The 22,105-nt window shown below is 43.5% G+C and overlaps 1 protein-coding gene across 5 annotated transcripts in view; it reads left to right on the forward strand.

Annotated features, from left to right (window-relative positions):
- Positions 1-2,356: 2,356 nt before the first annotated feature.
- ZEB2 (zinc finger E-box binding homeobox 2) overlaps positions 2,357-22,105 on the forward strand; it is a 132,003-nt gene continuing 112,254 nt past the window's right edge. Inside the window, exons 1-2 of one of the 5 annotated variants that reach the window (XM_006049457.3) lie at positions 2,357-2,490; positions 5,016-5,157. In XM_006049457.3, coding sequence (XP_006049519.1) covers positions 5,085-5,157 — 73 coding nt within the window. In that variant the 5' untranslated portion in view covers positions 2,357-2,490; positions 5,016-5,084. Of the gene's footprint in view, positions 2,491-3,984; positions 4,124-4,608; positions 4,749-4,837; positions 4,854-5,015; positions 5,158-22,105 lie in introns of those variants that run through there. The other 4 variants (XM_006049455.3, XM_006049456.3, XM_025276703.2 and 1 more) reach the window with 4 other exon arrangements.

Consider the following 22,105-nt stretch of genomic DNA (forward strand, 5'->3'; position numbering starts at 1 on the left):
CGCTGAAAAGCAAACTTCTAGAGAAAGCTAGACTCGATTTTTTTTTTTAAATAAAAAAGTGGGGGAAAGTGGGAATTTTAAAAAAGGATATTAATAATAGAAGTAAATCTCGGAGGAGAAACTTGATAAGTCATATATTTATAGAGATAGAAATATTAAAGAAATGTAAAGCATAAAACTGAGAATGTGCCTGGCCCATGCTGGAAATCTTTAATTTTCTTTTTTTATTATTAAATTTTAGGCTGGTGATCTCCAGTGCTCCTCTATAAGTAAATTATCTGAGTGGGGTGGGGGAGATGATTCTCATTGTAATAAATGCTTAAGGTAGCAAAGAGGTGAGTCTGTAATCAACTGTGAAAATTTACTTCCTCACATCCTAAAGTAAGTATTGGTTGTGGTCTTGCTGGGTGGCTATTGCCCCCTCCTCAATAAACATACAAAATACAAAGCTCTGCACCTCTGGGAGTGTGGATGTGGCAAACCAAGTGGTGGCTTTTCCCTCCTCTTGAATGCAATTGCCAGTGACTCTTGCATTCAAAGTCTTGCTTTAGGCACACATTCAAAGTACAGTTCAAAGCAGTTTATCTTAATGTGAGTAAAAGTCTAGTGTTGGATCAGGGTGTTATTTGTTTCAGATTTCATCAGACTGAAAACAGGGGGCTGTAACATATTAACAATATTAAAGCAGGAAAAAAATGGCATGAGGCTATCTATCCTTCAGTCCTCTTGACACCTCCACCTTTACCTTTGCAGAGAAGTCCAAAGATTGTGGGACTGAAAGTTTATTTGTGCTCTGAGGTTCTCAAGCACTTTCACTCTTGGAAAAAAAAAAAAAAAAAAAAAGTCTCACAGTTCTTTAAGAAATTGAGCCTGAACCACTGGAGGCTAAGAGATTTCTTCCTTTTCCGATAAATGCCTGTGCTCAGCATCCTCAAATTTGGCTGTCTTTATTTACTTCTATATTAGTTCCAATTATGTGCAGTGTAAACCAGCTTTTTGATTAACAAAACAGCAGAGCATTGGTTAAGAACACTTAAACTTCAAAAAAAATTCCCCTGGGAAGTAGGCTCTGAATTGGTTAATAATGTGCAGTACTTGCTAAATTGCTGACTTCCAGATGTGGAAAATATCTTTCTTGTTTAGGACCTATGTAACCTGATTGGATTACGACAGAAGCGTCACGTTGGAAGCTTTTGAGTGATTATTTAATTAACCATACAGTAGAAAGCTGTATTCTCCAGGAAATCCCTTCCATATTTACATAACCAATCCCTTCAGAGCAAAGGTGGAGTCTTTTCTTTTTAATTTTACTTTAATTGCAATATCAAAAAATATATACTCCAAAACTTAGACCCCATGCCGTTTAATATCGTGCTCTTCCTTCCCTGCTAAATTCCTCTATGGCCTTTCTCCTTTTCCTCCTGCCTCCCTCCACACACTCCCTCACTTTGTAGTGAGGTCTCCTTGAGATGTAGAGAGATTCAGAGATCGGTCAACTGAGCGCTCTATGTTAATTTACTTAGAGACCCTTTTTAAAAATGCCAAACCACTTTTTAGTATTGGGATCCAATCCAGAAATTCATCACATACACACACCCCAACACACATGCCCTAAAATGCAGCTCACATACAGCAATTTTCCCCCTCTGGCTCTGGCATCTTGAAAGAAAATAATAATAATAATAATACGAGAAAGGGCAAAAAATTTAGTTCCAGAAACCGTGCTGAGAAATCCACACAACTTAATGTGCATCTCAAATCTGGTTATTAGAGATATCTGTATAAGAAGAGGCGATGTGGATTGAGGAACCGGGATCTTTCCCTTTAACTTTCGCCCCTTAGAGTTCTCCAGTTCTGTGAATGGTGTGCACCGTTTTCCGCCCTGTACTCTGTAGGATTTAGTGATGAGGATAATGATGCCAAAGGCTTGACGGGGGGGTGGGGTGGGGTGGGGTGGGGTGGGGGGGTGGGGGGGCGTGGAGAAGAGAGGGAGGGAGGGAAGGAGGCGAGAGGGAGGGAGAGAGGAAGGGAGGGAGGTGGAATTTCATTTCTTCCACTAAAGCGTTTGCGGAGACTTCAAGGTATAATCTATCCCAGATCCTTTCCCAGAGAGAAACTTGGCGATCACGTTTTCACATGATGCTCACGCTCAGGGCGCTTCAATTATCCCTCCCCACAAAGATAGGTGGCGCGTGTTTCAGGGTCTCTCTCTCTCCTACAGAAAAGAAAAAGAAAAAAATGTCATTAGAAGAGGCGTAACACGTCAGTCCGTCCCCAGGTTTGTGTTTCCTGGAGTGGCCGAAAGAGATCAGTTCTAACCTGCTCCGCAGGAATAACGGTCCTGCCTCCAGACACTCTTGGCGAGGTTTTGTACAGTTTGCTCCGGGAGCTGTTTCTTCGCTTCCACCTTTTTCTCCCCCACACTTCGCGGCTTCTTCATGCTTTTTCTTCTCACCATTTCTGGCCAAAACTACAAACAAGACTTCGCAGGTAGGTTTTTTTTTTCCCCCTTTTCTCTCTTTTTATTCCTTTTTGGCATGGTCACCCCCCCACCTTCCTTTTATGATTTTCTCCTTTTAAGTGGGGATGTGAGTCTAAAGTGAGAAGGAGTGTCTGTGGGTAGGAATTTCAGGTGGGTTTAGCTCCTTTATGGTAAGCTTTTCCCAAGAGTGACTTCTTCGATTTTTCTCGCACTCCCTGTGTCTCTCTCCTTCTTTTTCTCCCCCTTTTTTCCCTCCCCCAAATAATTTGCCCTGTACCTGTCCATTCAGGTAACCAAAGGTGCCTTTTACTACCCAGCCTTGGAAAAGTTTTATTGAGAACTGTATGGTTGGAATAAAAACTCTTCGAGGGGAGAGATTTTGCTCTATTTTCACTCTAGTTCCAATTCATTATATTCAGCAATTAAAACTTGGCAAATACCTGTTAATAATTACAAAACTTGATGGATACAGACCTACCAAATTCGGGAGCAAGTCTTTCTCTTTGATATGGCAGTCCAACCTTTCCCACCGAAGAAGGCTGTTTTCTAAGTAGAAAGTTGCCTGTTTTTGTCTGCTTAGCGAGTTTCATTTCTTTATTTCATTCTTTGTGTGTGTGTGTATGTGAAGTAACACCTCACTTCTGTGATGATAAATAAAGAAGTGAAAGTCCTCATGGAACTTGAGTCGTTTACCAAAGGGGGGGGGGGCTCACTACAGCTGGGAAGAAAACTGCCGTCAGGATGGTAGGGTTTTAAATTAAGAATAACTTTTGAAATTGTATTTCCAATGGCAAAGTCATATAGAGGCAGAAGATACATACACTCAAATATCCCATTCCATACTTTGGCACTGAAAAGTCGAGATAGCAGGAGTTCCCAGGAACAGGGGTGATCCCGGTTAACATGAATATGTGTGTCTCCCACCTACTTACATATTTTATATGCTCCCCCTATAATGATGAAGGTAAGATTACTAACTCCAGAGTTAGAAATAATAGGCAAAGATAAAGTTTACAGCACAAATGCCCTGTCTGTCCCTCACACACACATGCTCATAAAACTAGCAGCTTACTTTATTAAACATGTATTTATATGCAATCGTGCCTAAGTCTCAGCAGGAATACAGACAGGCCAGCTGTTTCATCCCAGACACTTGTGTGTCCATTTCTGTATTTCAGGGTTTTTCCCAACAATTTCAAATCCACAGGAGACCCAAGACATGACAAAATGTGTCAAACTTAAAAGGCTGCCACTATGCCCAGGTTAAATTCAAGGTGCTTTCTAAATCATCTACTTCCCCTTCTCTCTGCACCCCCCCCCCTTACCCCTCTCAGCAAATGTGTGGAAACTGATACTCACTTTCCAGGTTTTCCGCAAAGCTTCTAGCACAGGAGACAATAGGTGCGGGGCGTGGGGACCGAGTGTACTCGGCAGAGAAAGGGTTAATGGCCCTTGTGTTACAGTTTGCATCTGTTACATCTTTTATAGCCCCCTGTTTAAACTAATCCTCGAGGCACAGCATCTTCCCAACCTCCATCGAGTTTCGGGATTCTCCTCCTCTCCTGCCTGCCTCCGAGGTTCCCCTTCTCCAAGTTTTGACAGTTTCAGCTGAAAAAATGCAGCGCCTCTCTCGATTTTTAGGTACAAAAGTTTCGAAGCCAGAAAGGATACGATCATTCAGTAGAGCTGAAAAGTACTGTCGTAGCGGTTGGACTTTCTCTTTCCTTTCTTGAGGGGAAAAAACAATTTTCTACTGCAACTATTTAAGGGAACCAGTGTGGGGGAGCATGTGTGTGAGTGAGGTGGGGGGAAATACTTAAGTAAATATTGTCAAAGTGGAGAAGGTGGCGGCGGGGTGGGGGGGGGGGGGAGGGAGAGTGTCCAAAGAGGCTTATAATTATATTTCTTATTGCGGCGTGAAACGGGAAATCCTAATTTGGGGGCGGGGGTGTGGGGGGGAGGAAGAGACAGTGTCTCGATAAACTGCGAAAGGGGAGGGGATGGGACGCGGGGCGAGTGGGCTTCCTATAATTACTATTATCAATTTGCCCGAGTGTGCTTCATCGGGGGTTGTTTCGCGTTGTTTGTTTGTTTGTTTGCTTCCTCTGGGGAATGGGGTGGGGGGTGGTGAGACAAGATGAGAGCTAAAGAAAGCTTCGCCTCACCCCAAGTTGCCGAGCCGGGCTGAGGACTTTTCGGAGGAAAGGGTCCGCCTAGCCTTGAGTCAAGCAGCCTTACTGTACCGCCGTGTGCATTCCCTCATACGGTCAGGAGTTATGACTCATTTTGAAGATGTAATTCTTGTCTCTCTGATCCCCTCGCGGGTGCAACACACCAAACAGTAACAAACACAAAGCGCCTCGGGGCCAAGGTTGGGGGCGGGGGGCGGGGAGGGGGCCGCCGAAGTTTCGCTTTGGCGTTGGGGGGCGCGGATGGGTGCTCGCCCGGGCCCTGGCCCGGCTCCCCTGGGCGGCCCGCGCGCGTTTCAATGGGCGCGGGCGATGCCCACATTGTCGCTGTGTTTGGTTGCTAGATCGAGCCTGCGTGCTGCCGAAGCAGGGCGCCGAGTCCATGCGAACTGCCATCTGATCCGCTCTTATCAATGAAGCAGCCGATCATGGCGGATGGCCCCCGGTGCAAGAGACGCAAACAAGCCAATCCCAGGAGGAAAAACGGTAAGAAGCGGCCCGAACCAAACTTTTCCGGGCCACTCTGCGGCTCCAGACCCGGGGAGAAGGAGGGGGAGAGGGAAAAGGAACCGAGGCGGCGGCGGCGGCGGCGCCCAGGGCTCGCGGGCGAGCCTCCCTCCGCGGCCGGCGCCGGAGCCCGGCGCGCGCGGCGACTGGACAGTGGGGAGTTGGGGAAGTGCCGGGCAAAGTGAGCGTCGGGCGCCGGGGGGCTCCGAGCGCTGGGGTCCGGCCGGGGCCCAGCACCCCCACCTCTGCCGCCCCCTGCGCCCCCGCCTCCGCCCTCCCTCCGCCTCCGCCTCCAGCTCCGTGAGCGCCCGGCCCGCCGGTTCCCCGGCCGGGCTGCGGGAGCGTCCGGCGAGGGCAGGGCGGGGGGCCTGGGCGCCGGGTCGCGCAGGATTCCGGGGTGGGGGCGGGGGTGGCAGAGGGACTGCGAGGGCGGGAGAGGGGCCCCGGGGCTGTGCCTCCGCCAGGCTGAAAGTTTCTTGCCGGAGTCGCCCGGCCGCCTCTCCGCACGCCAAGTAACGGTCCGCGGGCAGCGGGGCCGGGCGGGCCAGGCGCGCCGGGGCCCCGGGGTGGGAGGGTCTCGGCCGGCCCCGCGCGGGGTCCGTGCGGGCGCGGGGGCGGGTGGTTCCTCTCCAGCGGGCTCTGGCCCCACGCCGGGGGCTGGCGGAGTCCCGTAGCGCGGGGAGACTTTACTGGGCAGTTTCGACATGGTCAGGAGGAGTCCGTTATCCAGGCTGAGTCGAGGAGGAGGAAGGAGATGGGGGTGCAAGGGGGACACGCAGAGCAGAGGTGGAGGATCAGAGGTGTGACAGCTCTGTAGGTCCATCTTAGAAAGAGTCAAGGAAGGCAGAGTGAGAGCGGGAGAGAGGAAGAGAGCGCGCGCGAGCGAGACAGACCCCCTAGGTATTACCCCCAAACAAAATCGTGGGAATAAAAGAGAAAAGTGATTGGCAAGAGCGCAGAAGGCGCCTGGGGGAGGGGAGAGAGCTAGGGACCGGAGAGGGTGCCGGGGGGTAGCTGACGGAGGATACTGAGTTGCAAAAGAAAAACCAACCCCCCAAAACAAACAAGCGAACTAGCGCCAGCTCAGACTGGGAAAGGAAACTTCTCGCTCCCCTCGGTCTCAGCCCGATCACCCGGCACGGGGCCGCGTCGACGCTCTCGAGCTGAACGCGGGGACGCGGCGCCGGCCCCGGCCTCCGGTCTCCCGTGAACCCAGCCCGCGCCTCGCGGGGACCGCCGGGGCCCACTTGGAACAACTTTCCTCCAGAGAAGACAATTGTGCGCCCCCGCTCTGCCCCCGAGCTGCGCGGCGCGGGAGGGGGCGGCTGGGGGCGCAGTGAGGGGCGCTGGAAGCAGAAAACACAAAGACGAGGGAATTTTGATTAGAGACAAATGATGCTTCTCTCTGTCTCTGTCTCTCTAGGTTTCATGTGTGCGCGCGTGTGTGCGTGCGTGTGTGTGTGTGTGTGTGTGTCTTTTGCTTGTTGTGGTGGAGGTGTCGAGCCATATGGGGGAGTGATAGAGGAATTTTAGTCAGAAACTGTTCGTTATGTTATCCTGCCTTTTCCCTTTGTGCTGCCTTTGATCTATTTGCTTGGCTTAGTATTACAAAAAAACAAGTACAATAATATATACCAAGCTGCTTCCCCAAGACCCAGTTCAGGCTGCCTCTTTTTAAGTCTCTTTCTCCCTGTCTCTTCCTCTCTCTTAATTTAATTTTTTCTTCACTGTAGTGTCTGGCATTATTTAAGGTGGTCCTTACACTGGAGACCTCCCCTTCCCCATCTCTGGGCAATTTAGTAGACACTAAAATTACACCTAATGTCCCCCTCTCCTCTCTTGTGTTTCCTCTGTTCCTTTTATTAAATGTTGGTTATTGATTTTCTAAAATCAATGTCTGTTGTGGGGCTCTCCCCCCCACCCCTTACAAGTATCTAAAGCACATTGCTTGCTGATCAACTGGATAACAAAAGCTTTGTGTCAAGGAGGCCTTATTTTTTTTTTCTTATGTTAAACAGTCATTTTTTTGAGAGAGAGAGAGAGAAAAAGGAGAATAAGACTTAAAACAAGGTTCCCAGAAGTGTTCTTTTGCAGGAGAGACTATTTAGCATGTTTGTTTCTTCTTGTCTGCCTCCTCCAACCCCCTTCGGGATTTTGCCACCGTTGACCAGCCTGGTCCAGGCTGTGAGGTCAGACCAGAGCCCAGGTCTGGGAGAACAGAATGCTCCAAGCTTCCTAAGAGCCCTGGGGTGGGGATTGGCAGTGGGGAAGGTCTGCTGGGGGCTTCACAGGTGGAACAGAGTACCGGGGGAGGTACTCAGCCATGGACACTGCTTGTTGTTCAGTAACGGACCCCATTTCCCTCTTCCCAGCCACAAACTTGGGAGAAGCCCTAACACTGTGAAGTGGAAAGTTGAATTGCACGTTTTAAAGGCATTTAGCCCAGACCCTGCACACTTAAGAGCAATAATTATTTCCCAATAATCTGTGGGAAAACATGCTGTAAATTCGTTACTTGTCAGTGTTATGCTTTGGGTTTAATCTGAGCAATGTTTTGCTTTTGAGAAGCAGGTAGAAGAGTTTTTCCCCCTCTTTTTTCATTTCCTTTCTCATCAAGTACGTATCCAGTGCCTTTCCCTTTGGGAATTGCTAGGATTTATCTGAACTGAGTGGATTTTTCTTCTTTCCTGGATTCATGGGAAAGATGTCACTTTTGAGCTTGTGTCTTTGCTGATAACACTAAATATGATGATGCTTATCAAAATCATATAGAAATTCCTGGAAAGGAATAATGGCAATACTAATCATAGAAGTAGAAACTGCATGAGGAAAAAGAGAGAGAGAGATGGTCATCCAGGAAACTAGAATGGCACTTTATATAATTTTAATGAAGTTAACAGTGTGTATATAGACTAAGGCGACAAAGAGATAAAATGTGTAAAGCAGTATGTGTGTTTGAAAGGCTGGTCAAGAACATGGGTTAAAAGACGGTGCTGTATGCGATTATTTAAAAAGCAAAGGAGAAGGAGCCAGTTCGAGGAAAGCAAATGTACAAAGAGAGAAACAAGAGTCTAAAATCCAGCCTTCAAGATTCTCAAGCTAGCAAGATGCCTGGCAGAGACACTGCCAGCGTCAAGTTAATCCATAGTGGACAGTCTCCTTTCCCCCACATGGAAAGGATGAAATCTCTTCCCAGAAAATAAGATGTGCAGGAGGGAAAGGGGAGAGGGGTGAGGGAGAAGGAGGCAAAAAGCAAGTTGCCCGAAGACAAGAATGTGTGTCGGTTTCAAGAAAGTTCAGTCAGATGATCTTCAGTCGCCTGACTCACTTTGTAATACTTTCACTGAAACTGGAGAGGAGGGGGGAAAACCCAGCCCCCTTTTCAGTCCCCTGATTATACCCCACTATCTCCACACAGCCTTCGAGGCAGAAATGAGCGCTTGGGAGCAGGAGGTGCCTGGCTGCTGCCTGCCACTGGCCCGGCCCGGGGGTAACTTGCAAAGTTTGTTGCTTTACCCTGATTTGGGCATGAGCTCCTGGGGATGCTCTGGCTACCCTCCTGCCTCCTGCAGAGCCTAGGAAGATGGGCCTGCCTCCCCAGCTCACCACCTCCCAGCATCAGCCTCTGAAAAAATCACACAGATACAGGCACATTTTCATAAAAATCAAACCCAGAAACTGCTTGTTTCAGTAAAGGGAATGAAGTTGTCTTTTAAATGAAAACTGAATTATGAGTGGTGGGGAAGAGGAAACGGAAGAAAGAAAGAAAAGTTAAATTTGATTTTTCTCCCAAGTTTCAGCTAAAGCATTAGGCATTGTGTAGTGGAATGGAGGAAGATTTTTACAAACACCTTTGGCCAGTGATTTTCAGTGGGGAAGAAAAGGGATAAAACTGGATGCTTTCAGGGCTTTAGATCCTAGAGGAGAAACAATCAGATGAGCAGAAATGATGATCCCTGTTTAAGATAAGCCCTCACTCCCTTAACCACTTCCTGAAAGGGAGTGGAAGTGCTAGTGGTGATGCTGAGAGGCAGTGGAGGGCAGAGAAGTTGTTCCCGTTTCAGAGATGCTCAAATGAAAAGGAAAAGAAACGCAAGAAGCCCCTTCTTCAGGATGTGGCTCCTGTCTCTCTCGTCTCTCTTTTCAGAGAGGTGAAGTTGGGATGGGGTGAAGCTGTGAGCCAGAGCCTCTCAATACACTCTGAGGCAGGAAAGTTTCCTTCGAATTGCAGTCGGTTCAGACTTGGTGCTCCTTGCAAGTGTGGAAACCTTGTGCAAGTACCTTTCTGGTACAGTTGATGAGGTTCCGAGGAGGTGGTTTTGCTGACTCGCAAAGCACTCAGAAGCAGTTTGTGTGGCAGGTACCAGCTCTGAGGGTGTGCCCCAGATATCCATCTCCATCCTTCTGTCTCTATGAAGAGCTTCTGCAAGTTTTGTCACGCTGTATACACACATGGCTGGGGGTTATGTATCTATACTGATCTATTTGTTTTATTTCCGTTTGAAAAAACTCATTCAATTGGGGATAGAGACATGGCTTCCTTCATAACATAGCCACTAGCCTGCTGATATCCATAGTGTGACTCTCCACCAGGGTAAGGGTGGGGTAAGGATTTGAAACTTTATGTTATTTCTCTGTTGCCACATAAAGATACATTCACGTTTTTAAGTATTTATTTCGGAATATGACTAAAGCCAAGACTGACATTCCCCAGTAAACTGCTCTGTCATATGTTTCAGATGCTTCCTTTCTTGCTTGCTTAATTTACTAGAAGTAAAGAAAATTCCAAGAGGTTATCAAAGACCCTAATGCCGTATTAAGACTTTTGCCTGGGAAAAATGTGTGTGTCTACCCTGAAGGTAGGAAAGGAGGCTGTTGCTAGCTCTCTGAGCAGTGCTGCGGTTTTTCCAAGATGTGGGAGAGTCTTCTCCTTACAACAGTGTTTGTCATCTGCATTCTTCCAAGGCTTTTAAGGTGCATTTTCTTCTGTGTGAAAGAGAACGCTTTGTCCTTTTCCTCTCCAGCACCGTGGCTTCCCAAGGTAGACACTATTTTGTGCCTGTCACAGAGAGAGGGAGTGCAGGTTTGCAATGCTCACAGACAATTGATTGTCTGCCCTAATGTGTTTCATTTACATGTTTATAACGTCAATGGTGCTGGGGTGTCCACTGTACCATTCATTCCCGCATTCCCACAAGGGGGCAATTGTCTGAATGGCCAAGTCAGACACCTTTTTGATTGCTCTTTGGTTGTCTTTTTAGAGCGAAGAGATAAAGGGGGAAAATCTGTGATGCAGAAACACTAGTTGAAAATATACAGAATTAAATGTCACCACAAAAGCAGATGTTAACATAAGCCCAAATATGCTTTTTAGCCAAGATGTGAAGGTTGAGAAAAAATAATTCAGAGCAGAGGGAAGGATGATTTAAAACCAATAAATACAGCCTTATTCCCCCTCCCTATTTCTTTTCTTTCTTTGGCAATCAGAAGATGAAATGTGATTTTCTTTTTCATTTTTAAGCCTTAAAACATCTAGGCACCTCCTCATTATTTGTATGTTTGCTATGATTTGTGAATTTTGTATATATTTACATAGCTCTGTTTATGCCAACAGCATCAGCTTACCATTTGGAAAAAAAATCTCTTGAATGACTATTTGGGCTGTCAGGAGTGTAAACTTTTAAAAAGTAAAGATCCAAGTATTTCTTCATCAAGTCTTTTTAAAAAGGCAAGCACTAATAATCAGGAGACTCTGTGGAAGTCTTTGCCTTAATAGCTACGTGCCAAATACTTTTATCTTGGGTGACAGTCGTGTCAGAGTGAGAGCTCTCAGGAAAACTGTAACTCCTAGTTACAAAGTAAATAAAGAATTTTGTTTTAAGGTGTTCTGTACTGTTTTTATACTCTGTGTGCGTGTGTGCGTGTTGTGTTTCCTCTGAGGGAAGTGAGAGGAAAAACCATCCACGCGTGTGTGTTTTGGCTTTTCTCTTCACGCAGTTCTCCCCTACATATTAGGCATATATGTAGCACACATGAATACACCTGCTTAAAAAAAAAATTTCACAGTTCAGATGGTGCAAGGCTGGTTCATTTAGTTAGGTAATACAGCTATTAGAAGTTGGTCTGATTTCGCGTGTGGTCCATAAGGAGAGAAAATACTAACTCCTGTGGCATCTGGTGGGAGGTAAACGGAGAGGGAGGGAGGACTTTTATAATTTTGAAGGAAATTAGGGAGGAAAAAAAAAATCGTCAGTCTTTTCACAAAGATTTTTGCCTCTCCGGGAAGACACACACAGTAGCTGCACCGTTAGCTGAACCCCTGACACGGCGGTCTTTTGAATGCCTTAGGTATGATTTCACTTTCGCTCACATCAATGCTGACCTGAATGCCTTTCATATCTGATCCGCTGTGTCTCTCCCAGTAAACATCCCCTGAGGGGAGAACAAAGAAAGGAGCTCTTCTTCTTCTTAATCACAATTCAGCCCTTTCACCGCCGGCAGGCTCCATTTGCATTCTGCCACAGAAAGCCAAGATGAAAAGAAAGAGAGAGAGAGAGAGAGGGGAGAGAGAGAGAGAGAGAGAAGAGGCAGAGGGTAGTAGCTGAGTAAAATAACTGAGGTGTTTGTGGCTGTTTGTTGGGCTTTCCCTAGTTACCAGCCTTATATAGTTGATGCTTAACCAGGCCCTGTCCCTCCTGACAGGCATATAGTGTTACAAGATGGCATGTCTGTACTATTCATGGCCACCCGCTCAACACTTGAGGTAAAAAGTGTCAGGGAAGGATCAAGTTCTCCCCCAGAAGCCTGTTAGACTTGGGTCAGGTGTGTGGACATCCCACTCTGGAGTGCTGCCCAGAGTGTGGCTCTTATTGTTTACCTTCAGGCCAGGGAGGTGCAGGCCCTGGCGGGGTGGGAGGGTGCTGGGGGGCAAGCTGGGAAGCTCGAGAAGGGAGAGGAGGAGTCTTCAGAGGCCCTGGTCTGCTTTCAGTGATGGGTGTCTGGCCCAGAGCACAAGGGAGAAGTTGCTTACACCCAGCCCAAACGCACTGATACATCTTCAGGAAAACTGGAAAAGACTTTCCCATTTTTCCCCTGACTTTTTATGATAATTCATATTTTCAAATGAAAGGGGAAAAAAGCCAAGAAAGAAACTCTCAAATGAGCCAAAAAGGAAAAAAAAAAAAAAATTCTCTGAAAAGAATTTTAGGGGGAAAAGTTGTTCTATTTTAAAAAGCTTTGAGGGCTGTAAAGTGCCACGTTTTTCACACCTTCTTCATACTTTTTTTTCAGATTTTTTTAGTATGTTTAACATTTGTGAGATGACAGCCTTTTTGTATCTCAAACTGGATGCTTCAAGATTTGTAGGGAGGGGTTGGTGGTATTCACGTTCTCTTGAGAGAGAAAGTTTATGCCTAAAGGGCTCCTTCTTACTGGGAACTGTTTAAACCCTTGCAGGCGGACCTGTCAGGTTTTACTGTTATTTGCCTCCATTTTCAACATGCAAAAGTAACATGCAGTTAATGGTATTGGAATGAGACCACAACAAGAACAGAAACCTCTCGTGACAACTTTTCAGCTACATTATCTTGCTCCTAAACTGTCTTGTCTTTTTTTTTTTTCCCTTTCTGAAACCACTTTTAAGATACCAACAGTTTTTCTTCAACAATTAGATTAAGCATATAATGTCGGTGCACATGCGTACACACACTCGCACACACACTCAACTTTGAAAGTGCAGTCGCTTCAAACAGCAGAGTGAATAATTGGAAACCTGGGGGGAGGGGATGTCTTCTGTGATAGTCATTGTGACGAATTTCACTTACAAGAGCAAAACTAGAAGAGATATTAGAAGTTGTCCAGGAGCATGTGACACAGATTCCTGATTTTTTTTTTCTTTTCCCAGAAGATTTACAGAATTTACAAAAAGAGATTATCCTTACACCTTCCACCCCTCCTATCCACCCCCATGACCCAAGCAATGAAGGATTTAGGCAGATTTACTTCAGTAAACACCTTTGGACACTTGCGGGGGGAAGTGGGAGTCTGTTTGCAAAAGGAGGCTTTTGTTAAGTGAGGTACCAGGATAATGCTTTACCAGGCAGCTGTGATATTAACCTACCCAGCAATGCAGGAACACTCTTTAACTCTTTGAGTGCCTGGCCTTTTGCGCTCAGCAGATAAAATCCTGACTCTCCAAAGACACTCAGAATCCTGGCTCTAGCAGTTTATTATTCAGACAAGTCTTATAGACATGAAAACTGTTCAAGCTTTTAAAACAATGTGGTTTAATTAGATGAGGTGGACTTACATTGCTCATAAGCCCTCCAAATGGTGGTGTATAATTGGCAAGGGAAAAAAAGAGAGAGAGAGAAAGGAATCAAGGCAGCACATTAAAAATTCCAGGAAATATCTTTAGAAAAGCTATTTTCATTTCCAGCTTTTAAGATATTAGACTATGGTAGCTAGAGGGAATGAAGCAGCTGGGGCCTCTCTCCGTACTATAGAAGACACCAGAAGTTTGTGATGAAGCAAAGAGATTTCAGCTGGAAACGCTGTCAGAGGCCAGCTCGGACAGTGACATTATCACCAGTCTCGCATCTTTTCGAGGGGGGAAGTGTTGCCTATCTCAAGGAGCTGAGGAGGTCATGTGAACCTCAAGAGTCAGGGGCCCAGTGAGGCTCTTGCCAACTTGAGACTTTTCAGACCAACCAGGGAGGCATTTCTAAGAGGAAGGAGTTAATGGTTATTTTTTGCGGGGCATAAGAATAACTTTTCAGGTGTTGCATTCGGGCTTAAATAAGATTGCCTTATTTAGTTTCGAAAAAGAGTGTAGGTGTCAACGTTCGAGCAGCCACGAATGTGTGAGAAAGTAAAGGGTATGAGACATGACAGAATTAAAGGTGTTTGCTATGTTGTTACACCGTGTGTCAGGCTGCAAGCTCCCTTTGTCACAGCCTCCTGGTGATTTGACAGCGCAGATCTACTTCCCTTCTAGGTGAGACAGCATTTTTTCACTGGAGTTATAAATATGGTACCCCTTTGCGTTGCACCCAGTCTCCCAGATCCGTGAATCCTATTTGAAAGCATCTTGCCCTGAGACACAATGAACAAATGCTGTATACAGGGGGCTGTGCGCTCGGGGGCCGGGCATCGCCAGCATCACAGTAGCTGGCATTGACTGTTGTTTGGCAGGAAGGTCCTCTGCCAGATCATTCAATAATTAAGTTTTATGTTATTTGTATGAACGACCAAGCATGCAGTATTCCTTTTCAAATCAAAGGGAGGCTTAAAATTACTTTTTGAACACTTTCAGACCATGGTCAGGTCACAGTTTGGGGGCTGAATTAAAATGATCTCATTCATGATCTAATTGAGGTTGGCAAAACCTTAGCAGTAGCAGGAGTACATAAATATAAATCAAAGACCAAAATTTAGCAAATCATATCATTTGCTAGAAATCTGCTCATGAATTATTCTCCGATTGCCAACCCAGAAGTTAAACTTCGTCTCCCCTCTGCAACAGTAACTGCGCATATTTTTTCAGGCTCCTGACAGGAAAGTTAGGCTGAAAAGAGAAAAGGGAAGGAAAATGATCAGTGTCTCATCAGATATTGTGTATTTGTGACCCAATAAAGTATGGGAGCTAATAAAGCCATGTTCATTACAGTGGAGGCTGCAGTCTTGGTTAGAAATCATGATAGGCTTCTGAAAACCAGACTTTGGAAGGGCAGGTAACAAGGACACATAAGTGATGGGGTGAGAGGGAACAAACCTCTGAGAAAGATCTGATTGAACTTTGCTTTCATTTTTCAGTTGAGGAATGTAATCATCATAAGGATTCCTGATTTTTTTAAAAAACAAATTTAGTTCTGTTATTCATCTGAGTTGAGATTTGGAGTTGTTAGATTTAAGAGTGCGCAAACGTTGGCATACGTATTTGCTTTTCATTCTTTTCTATTTTTTAGACATTACTATAAAATTAAAACTTCAGGTAATTTTCCATATAATCCATGGGATTCAATGTCATGTTCTAATATACGTAATCCATTTTTAGTTGTTCTTCATTTTTCTTGGTTGCTGTGTGTTATTTCAGCTTAAACCCACACACACTCTAAACTGGAGGAGACCTAATTCTGAACTTCAGTATTTTGAAGTTAAAAATTTTAAGTCCCACTTAAATGAAGATATTCTTTCAAGCAAACGATAAACACAGAACTGGTCAAATTTAGAAAACTTTACCCAAAGAGCAGATATATGGAGGTGGATTTTTAAATCCTGATAATAAAGGAGAAACATTTTAAAATAATATCAGGTGAGAGAGGTGAATGACTATTCTTTTGGGAATAGGTAATTGACATTAATGATTTCCTGTGACAAAAAGGCAAACATTCTAATATTTTAAAAGTTAATGGATTCCTCCTTAACATTGCTAATATGGCAATATAGTGATTTTTGTACTTTATATACTGTTTCATATTTCCTTTTATAACCAACTCTAGGAAAGAAAGGTACTTCTAAGAAGGTGACAGGTACTCCCTCCCCAAAATAAGTAATCCATGAGAGATGAACAGATTGGGTTATCATGCTATTTAAGATCTGAGAATTTTTCTCTCTCTTAAATTAATGAATAAATTTCAAGGAATTTAGTATCCAAGTGATCTCTGAATGTAGTGGATAGCTTTATTGTATTGATACTGTTTTATATATCTGAGTAACTGTAATCAAGGAAACTTTGCATTTTGCTTATTCTTGGAAGTACCTAAGTTTCTATTTTAGACACAAAGCACATCAATGGAAGTGTTTCACATCATGAGATTTCTCAGTTTTAAGAGGTGAGGTTTATATATAAAGAACTCAGTGAACTGTTTTCATAATAAATAGACCCGTTAAAAGGGGAAAATCTCTAAGTAAAATGATTGTCCTCTAAAGATTTTCCATCACCTTTGCTCTGCTGATGGGAATCTGAAAACTAAATACAGCCTATGTGCGCACACACACACACACACCACACAGATACACCCTAGGACCTCAACTCTAGGACTTTTCCTCTTTAACTATAACTCCAGTCTTATAGTTTGTGAGTGAGATACACTTAAGCAAAAATAGTAGAGATGAAGGATTAATGTAGGCTCCTGTTCAGTAGGATTTATTGTTAACAAAAAAACAACAAGAAAACAGTGTTCCCTATGCCACAGGACATGACTCTTACAAAATTTACTTGCACCTACTAATCTAAGCTTTAAGTATATTATGTAGGATAAATTACAAGCTTTGTGCTTTTAAACTGTTTTCCTTCTTTTTTCTTTAATATTACCAACCTTAACACAGATTATGCTAAATTGATTGCAAATTATTATGGTTTTTAAAACAACATTCAGGAGTCCCGAATAAAGATGGTATTTTAAAGTAGTGTTTATAGTATTTAAAAGAAAGAAAGGGGGAGGGGATTAAACAATACTGAACACTTAGAAACGTGTAGAGTTTTATACTTGTGTAGATAAAGTGAGAGGTAGCCTTGCCCTGTGAAACCGAGACCACAAATGATATGTGTCAGTAGGTTCTTTGATAGGGCTTCTGGCCACAGTGTTTTTGTGCTGTCAAACTGCTATGTTGAACAAACACCTCCTCTGGGACAAAGTGATAAATGCAGAGACAGGCTGGCTTCAGCCAGTCTCAGCAACCTCCTCCACCACGCCCCCACCCCCTGGACCACCTCCCACCTCCCACAGTCTGGCCACCCCTCCACCCTGCTTTGCCCTTTTACCTGAAATTGACAATTAGGGAGAGATGCCCAGGGCTTTTCAAGGTGTCAGCAGTGAGTAATTATTGATACTCCCCAAATCTTATGAATCGGTCCTCCAAAACTGTAGGCAAAGTCCTTTTTCTGGCAGGCTTTATCTAGTCTTTTTAAAATGGAAATGGACTGAGCTTCTAAACTTTTGCCAACTTGAACTTTTTCCACTTTTGCTTAATCATTTGAAAACCACTCGCTTTCCTCTTGTCTTTCCCCTAGTCACTGGAGTTTTATTTTCTAATGTCCAAGCAATTACATTGTGCAACGCAAAACAAGATTTTGCTTTAAAAAGTCCAAATGCTATTACCTCCTATTTTTCACTTTCCGGCATTCTTTTCGGGCAAACACTTCAAATGTATAGCCAACTGATATTTTTCCTCCTTTCTCAGGGCCATTATTCTCTGACTAAAACTGTTTACTGGTGCCTTTGTATGTGCGTTCCCCCCCCCCAATATTAAATGAATTTCCATCTTCTGCGATCTCTAAGAAATAGATAAACCATTATATTTTCTCCCAGCTCGTATTTTAAAGTGGTGATCCTGACAGCAGGACGATTATTGCACTTTATGTTTTAGTGGATGTTTGCTGTTGCTAGTTACAGCAACACTTATCATAAGACAGCAAGAAAAGAGTAGTCCCTGGTAATTAAAGTAATGAAATATTCATTTACTCTACCTTTTCTGTAGTCTCACAAATTAGGCTGCTACATTTAATGCCTGCACTGCCTCTGTTTTTATTATAATGGCAGCTTTCGCATCTGCAATTAGGACTAATTCTGACAGTTACAATTTCTGAGGGATGGTAAACAGTGAACGAGATGTGCAGCAGAGGTATTACACGTGAAAAGCCCTTGTCTCTTTAACCTTGTTGTTTTTTTTCTCGCAGAGGTTACCTTTTCCCGATGGTGCAAAATCGACTTGACATAACTGTTCATCAGTTTCAGGGTTTTCCCTGGAGGTATTTGCATCAAATCAGCCCAGTCAAGCTTCAAGTTGAAATTGGCAGGCCAGAAACTGACAGGGTAGAGACTGGAAAAGAGACAGCTAAAGTACAGGCAGCAAACTGACAGTAGCAGAGTGAAAGACAGAGACGGGGAGAGGGGTGGAGAGCGAGAGCTTTCAACTGTAGTGTGAGGGAAATCTCAACTCCTGTATGAATCTCAGGAGCAGCGTATCCTAGAGGAACTCGAAAGGTCGAGAGATTCAGTACACCTTCAGCTAATTCTTACCACTAGGGCTCATCAACCCTGCTCCCAGGGTTCACTCTCATTTAATCTGATTGGATGCCTGAAGAGGAGTGGGCACACTTAATTAAACAGGAGGAAAGTTCTGAGGCACCTCCTTAGCACTTATTAAAGCTTGAAAAGCCAAATCTCATGATCAGTGTTATAGGAGGCAAATAAGGCGGTTTGGGTTTTTTTTTTTTTTTTTCCCCTTAATTGTTAACTTGTAGGAAAGTTAACAGTCCTTCTCTTTACCAGGTTTGTTTCCTCCGATTCCTACTCTGAAGCAGATTAAATGTTCCCAGAGACCAGAGCTCAGGAGACTTGTCAGTTCAAAAGTTAGTGCATTTTTGTCAACAAAAACAGCCACGTAGCAAAAATTACACTTGAAGAGATATTCCTTTGAATAACACGGGGTTGCAAGTTCTCTTTGTCACATAACGCCCTCCTATCCTGATAACGGAAGAACATTTATTCAATTGTTTAAAGGCCAAAAAACTGTGGCAAAACCTTAAAATAGCAATGACATTAAACTTCTATTTCACTATTGGGAACGTCACTTTGAGAAAAATTCTATGATTGCAAAACTTTTATAATTGCTGTGACAAAGGAAACAAATATGAAAAACGCTCCCTTTGCCTGAGTGCATTTTTTTTCCTCCTTCACGTCTGTTTTTTTAAACCAGTATTTTTGGTCATCTTTCCTTATTTCTTCTAACTTTGGAGTATGGGGTGGTGGTGGCAGGGGTAGGGGGGAGGTTGTTGTCTTTACTAGATGATTTAAAATCCTCACCACTTTCCAACTAGACTTGGGGGTCGAATAAGCCCTTGCTTTCAAAGCGTCTTCAGGCTCTGTGTATGACAGGCATTGGCTGATCTGCTGATGCCCATTCGACAGGCACTGTTGAACTAAAGTGGTGTGACGGCACAGTTTTGTTAAGCTGTGAACAAAGAGCTGAAGATGCCTTCCTGGCATCGTCCATGTGCATATTGGCCTTGTCACAGTTTTGCTTGATTTAATGCTCGGTTTATTCCTAGATATTAAAACTTAAATTCCAAACAATATGTTTTCAAATACTACATACCAACTCTATTTTAAAAGCTTCAACTTCGAAGATCCCAGGGTTCATTTGCTCCTCCAATTTCTGTGTAGCCAACGTTAAAACAGAGCTTTGGAAATAAATAGATTGCCAGTTAGCCTCTTAGCTGTTATCCATTTAAAAATGGGATTCCAGTCTTAAAAAGTCTTATTAGGGGAAAAGATTTATTTTTCTTTGATCATTGGTTGAAAGTCATTATTTATTTCCAACAGTGGATCCTCGCATAAATTCCTGAGGAAAAGTTACCTTGTGTGCACACAGGGGTCTGGGTAGACTTTTTAAAAGATACATTATTTAAAAGATACTCGTTATAAAAAGAAACCATTTACAAATACCTGTCAGGGTAGGCACAGGACTACTGGTAGGAAGAAAAAAAAAATCAAGGGAGTTTTTGTTAAAGTGAGCCCTGTTAGGAGACAGCAGCAGAATTAGGATTGAGTCTTTTTTTTTTTTTTAAAGGATTAAGTCTTAAAAATAAAATAATTGTTCTAAAAGTCCCTGTTGCACAGACAACAGCTAACTCTTCGCAAGAAAACTGAAGTTTAGTACTAAATTTAGAGTCCCGTGTCCGGTTGAATGTGCCTTGAGCTTTATCTCTGCCGGGGTTTTTTGTTTCCTCTCTGCCTCTTTTCCTCCCTTCAGGTTGGCTTCAAGTGTTTGCTAAGAGATTAGTTAGCAAGCTTATATTGAGGAGGTAGCCATGGGAAGCAGCTCTCTGCTCAAAGGAACGCCAGTGGGTCAGAGTGTGAAGATACAGGAGCTAAGACTAAGGCCCCGAATCAGGTATTTTATTTTCTCTTAAAGACGAACCCGCTCACAGAAAGGTTTGTGGGATGACTTCTTGTCCCAACAGGAGCACAGATGTTACCACTTTTAGAAACTTCCAAACAAGCATGATCGCTGGAACAACTTCATGAGAAAGAAAAAAAAATCAAGTTTATTGCCAGAACACTCCCTTTTCATTATGTAAAAAGATTATAATTTGAGATATTCAAGGTTATTTTTACCTCCATTCATAAAAAAACATCTTCTGTCTTATGAGGAAGGTAAGGAAGCTGGCAAATGAGAAAAAAATATTCAGCAGCATGAAAGTATTGCTGCTAATAACCAGCGAGACTGCACTAAAAATCTGAAATTGAATCTCTTGAGTAAAACACATACACATTTCCACCTGCCCTAAGCATGCTTTCTTAGCAGTGATAGTTTTACTAACTGAAATAAATTGCTTTTTTCCCTCAGTGGTAGTAGTTTACTCAATATTATTTATACCAAATAATTTTCACAGCCAAAAAGCATGATACAGGTAGGGGTGACTAAGCAAGAAACAGTTTTATTGCTAGTTTTGTATAATATTACACATGAATAAGACACTGCTCCTAGCAACACAGATAAGATACCTTGGCCTATTTTAATTTCATGAGAGATTTTTGTGTCCATTTCTCTGAGTGTGCACAAGGGTTAGACATTCAAATCTTTCACCTGGCAAAAGAACAGACTTCTTAAATACATTAATGGGGCAGATTCTTACTTCATATACAAAGTAAATTCTGGCATTGATTTGGTGCTTCCCATGAAAACTTTGTGCAACTATTTATAAAGGAGACAGACAAATAGAAGTTAATCCAAATAGTCCTCCTGCTCCAACTCCCAGCTCAACACGATCTGCTGTGTCGTGCTAACTCATAACATTCTATCTGTAAATTGCTCTAAATGAAGCCATAATCCTCGCTATGTTTTATAACAAACCCATGGCTAGGACCAACATGACTTCTCACCTTTTAATGAACTGTCCTAGTTTAGGATTTTCTAAGGAATGGAGTATTAAAAAAAAGCAAAGTAGAAGATGAAGAGATCTCGTAAATAGCTTCCTTTGAACACCCACAACTGCTTACATGGCCTTTTCCCCTTTTTTCCAGGCTAGCAGAAATGGCCTGCTCAGGGTGCATGCAAGTGAGCACATTTTAGAGCTATTCATTGGATGATTTGAAAGAGACACCAGTCCTGTGATACCAATGAAGGGCACTGCCTGAGAACTCAGCCCTGAGATCAAGAGTAGGTGTGATGTTAGCATAAGGAGCTCCTGAAGGAATTTCTGATTCATGTGAAAACAGGAAGCATAGATCTTCTACCCATTGGTCAGCATCAGGTTTCAGATAAACAGATATTGATGGCTGCCTTTTTCTCCCAGCCCATTCCTAGCTGAGTGAGGAGGTTCTGCTTCACATAAAAAAGATCTTTGAATTTATCTGCAGTGAGGTAGGGCTTTAATGATCAGTATCTGCAAGCCAGGAGCATGAATGTGATCTCATTGTATCACAGTGTAGAGATGAGATAGTCTAGAGCTACAGCACACCAGTGCATTGTGCCTGGGTGTCGGGAACAATTCTTCCATTTCCAAAGCAGCGACTCTTTCTCTTTCATCATTGTTTCCTTACCTCACTTGTATGCTGCTTCTGATACAGATCTGAGTGAGTTGTGCAAGCTTCAGACTTGCCAGCCCCCAGCTCCTAGGCCTAGTACAGAGTAATTCATAAACTTACCATATTAGACTATCAGATTGAAACCAAGGGTTTCTACTAGTGGTGGAATTGGAAAGCCCATTGTTTTGATTATCATTTCATCAGCCCCAACTGATACTAGTATGCTCAAGGAAAACATACTTCAGTTACAGTTGATTTTCAGATTCCAAAATGGTGCTGCAAAGCCTGTGCATCTCTAATTATATTTTATGCTAGGCTGTGCAATACCAAAATATACGCTGCAGCAATCAGTGAGTGAACAGTATCAATCAATTTGTAAACAGATGAAGTCA

Source organism: Bubalus bubalis, chromosome 2 (assembly GCF_019923935.1).
Source record: "Bubalus bubalis isolate 160015118507 breed Murrah chromosome 2, NDDB_SH_1, whole genome shotgun sequence".
NCBI classification, from domain to species: domain Eukaryota; kingdom Metazoa; phylum Chordata; class Mammalia; order Artiodactyla; family Bovidae; genus Bubalus; species Bubalus bubalis.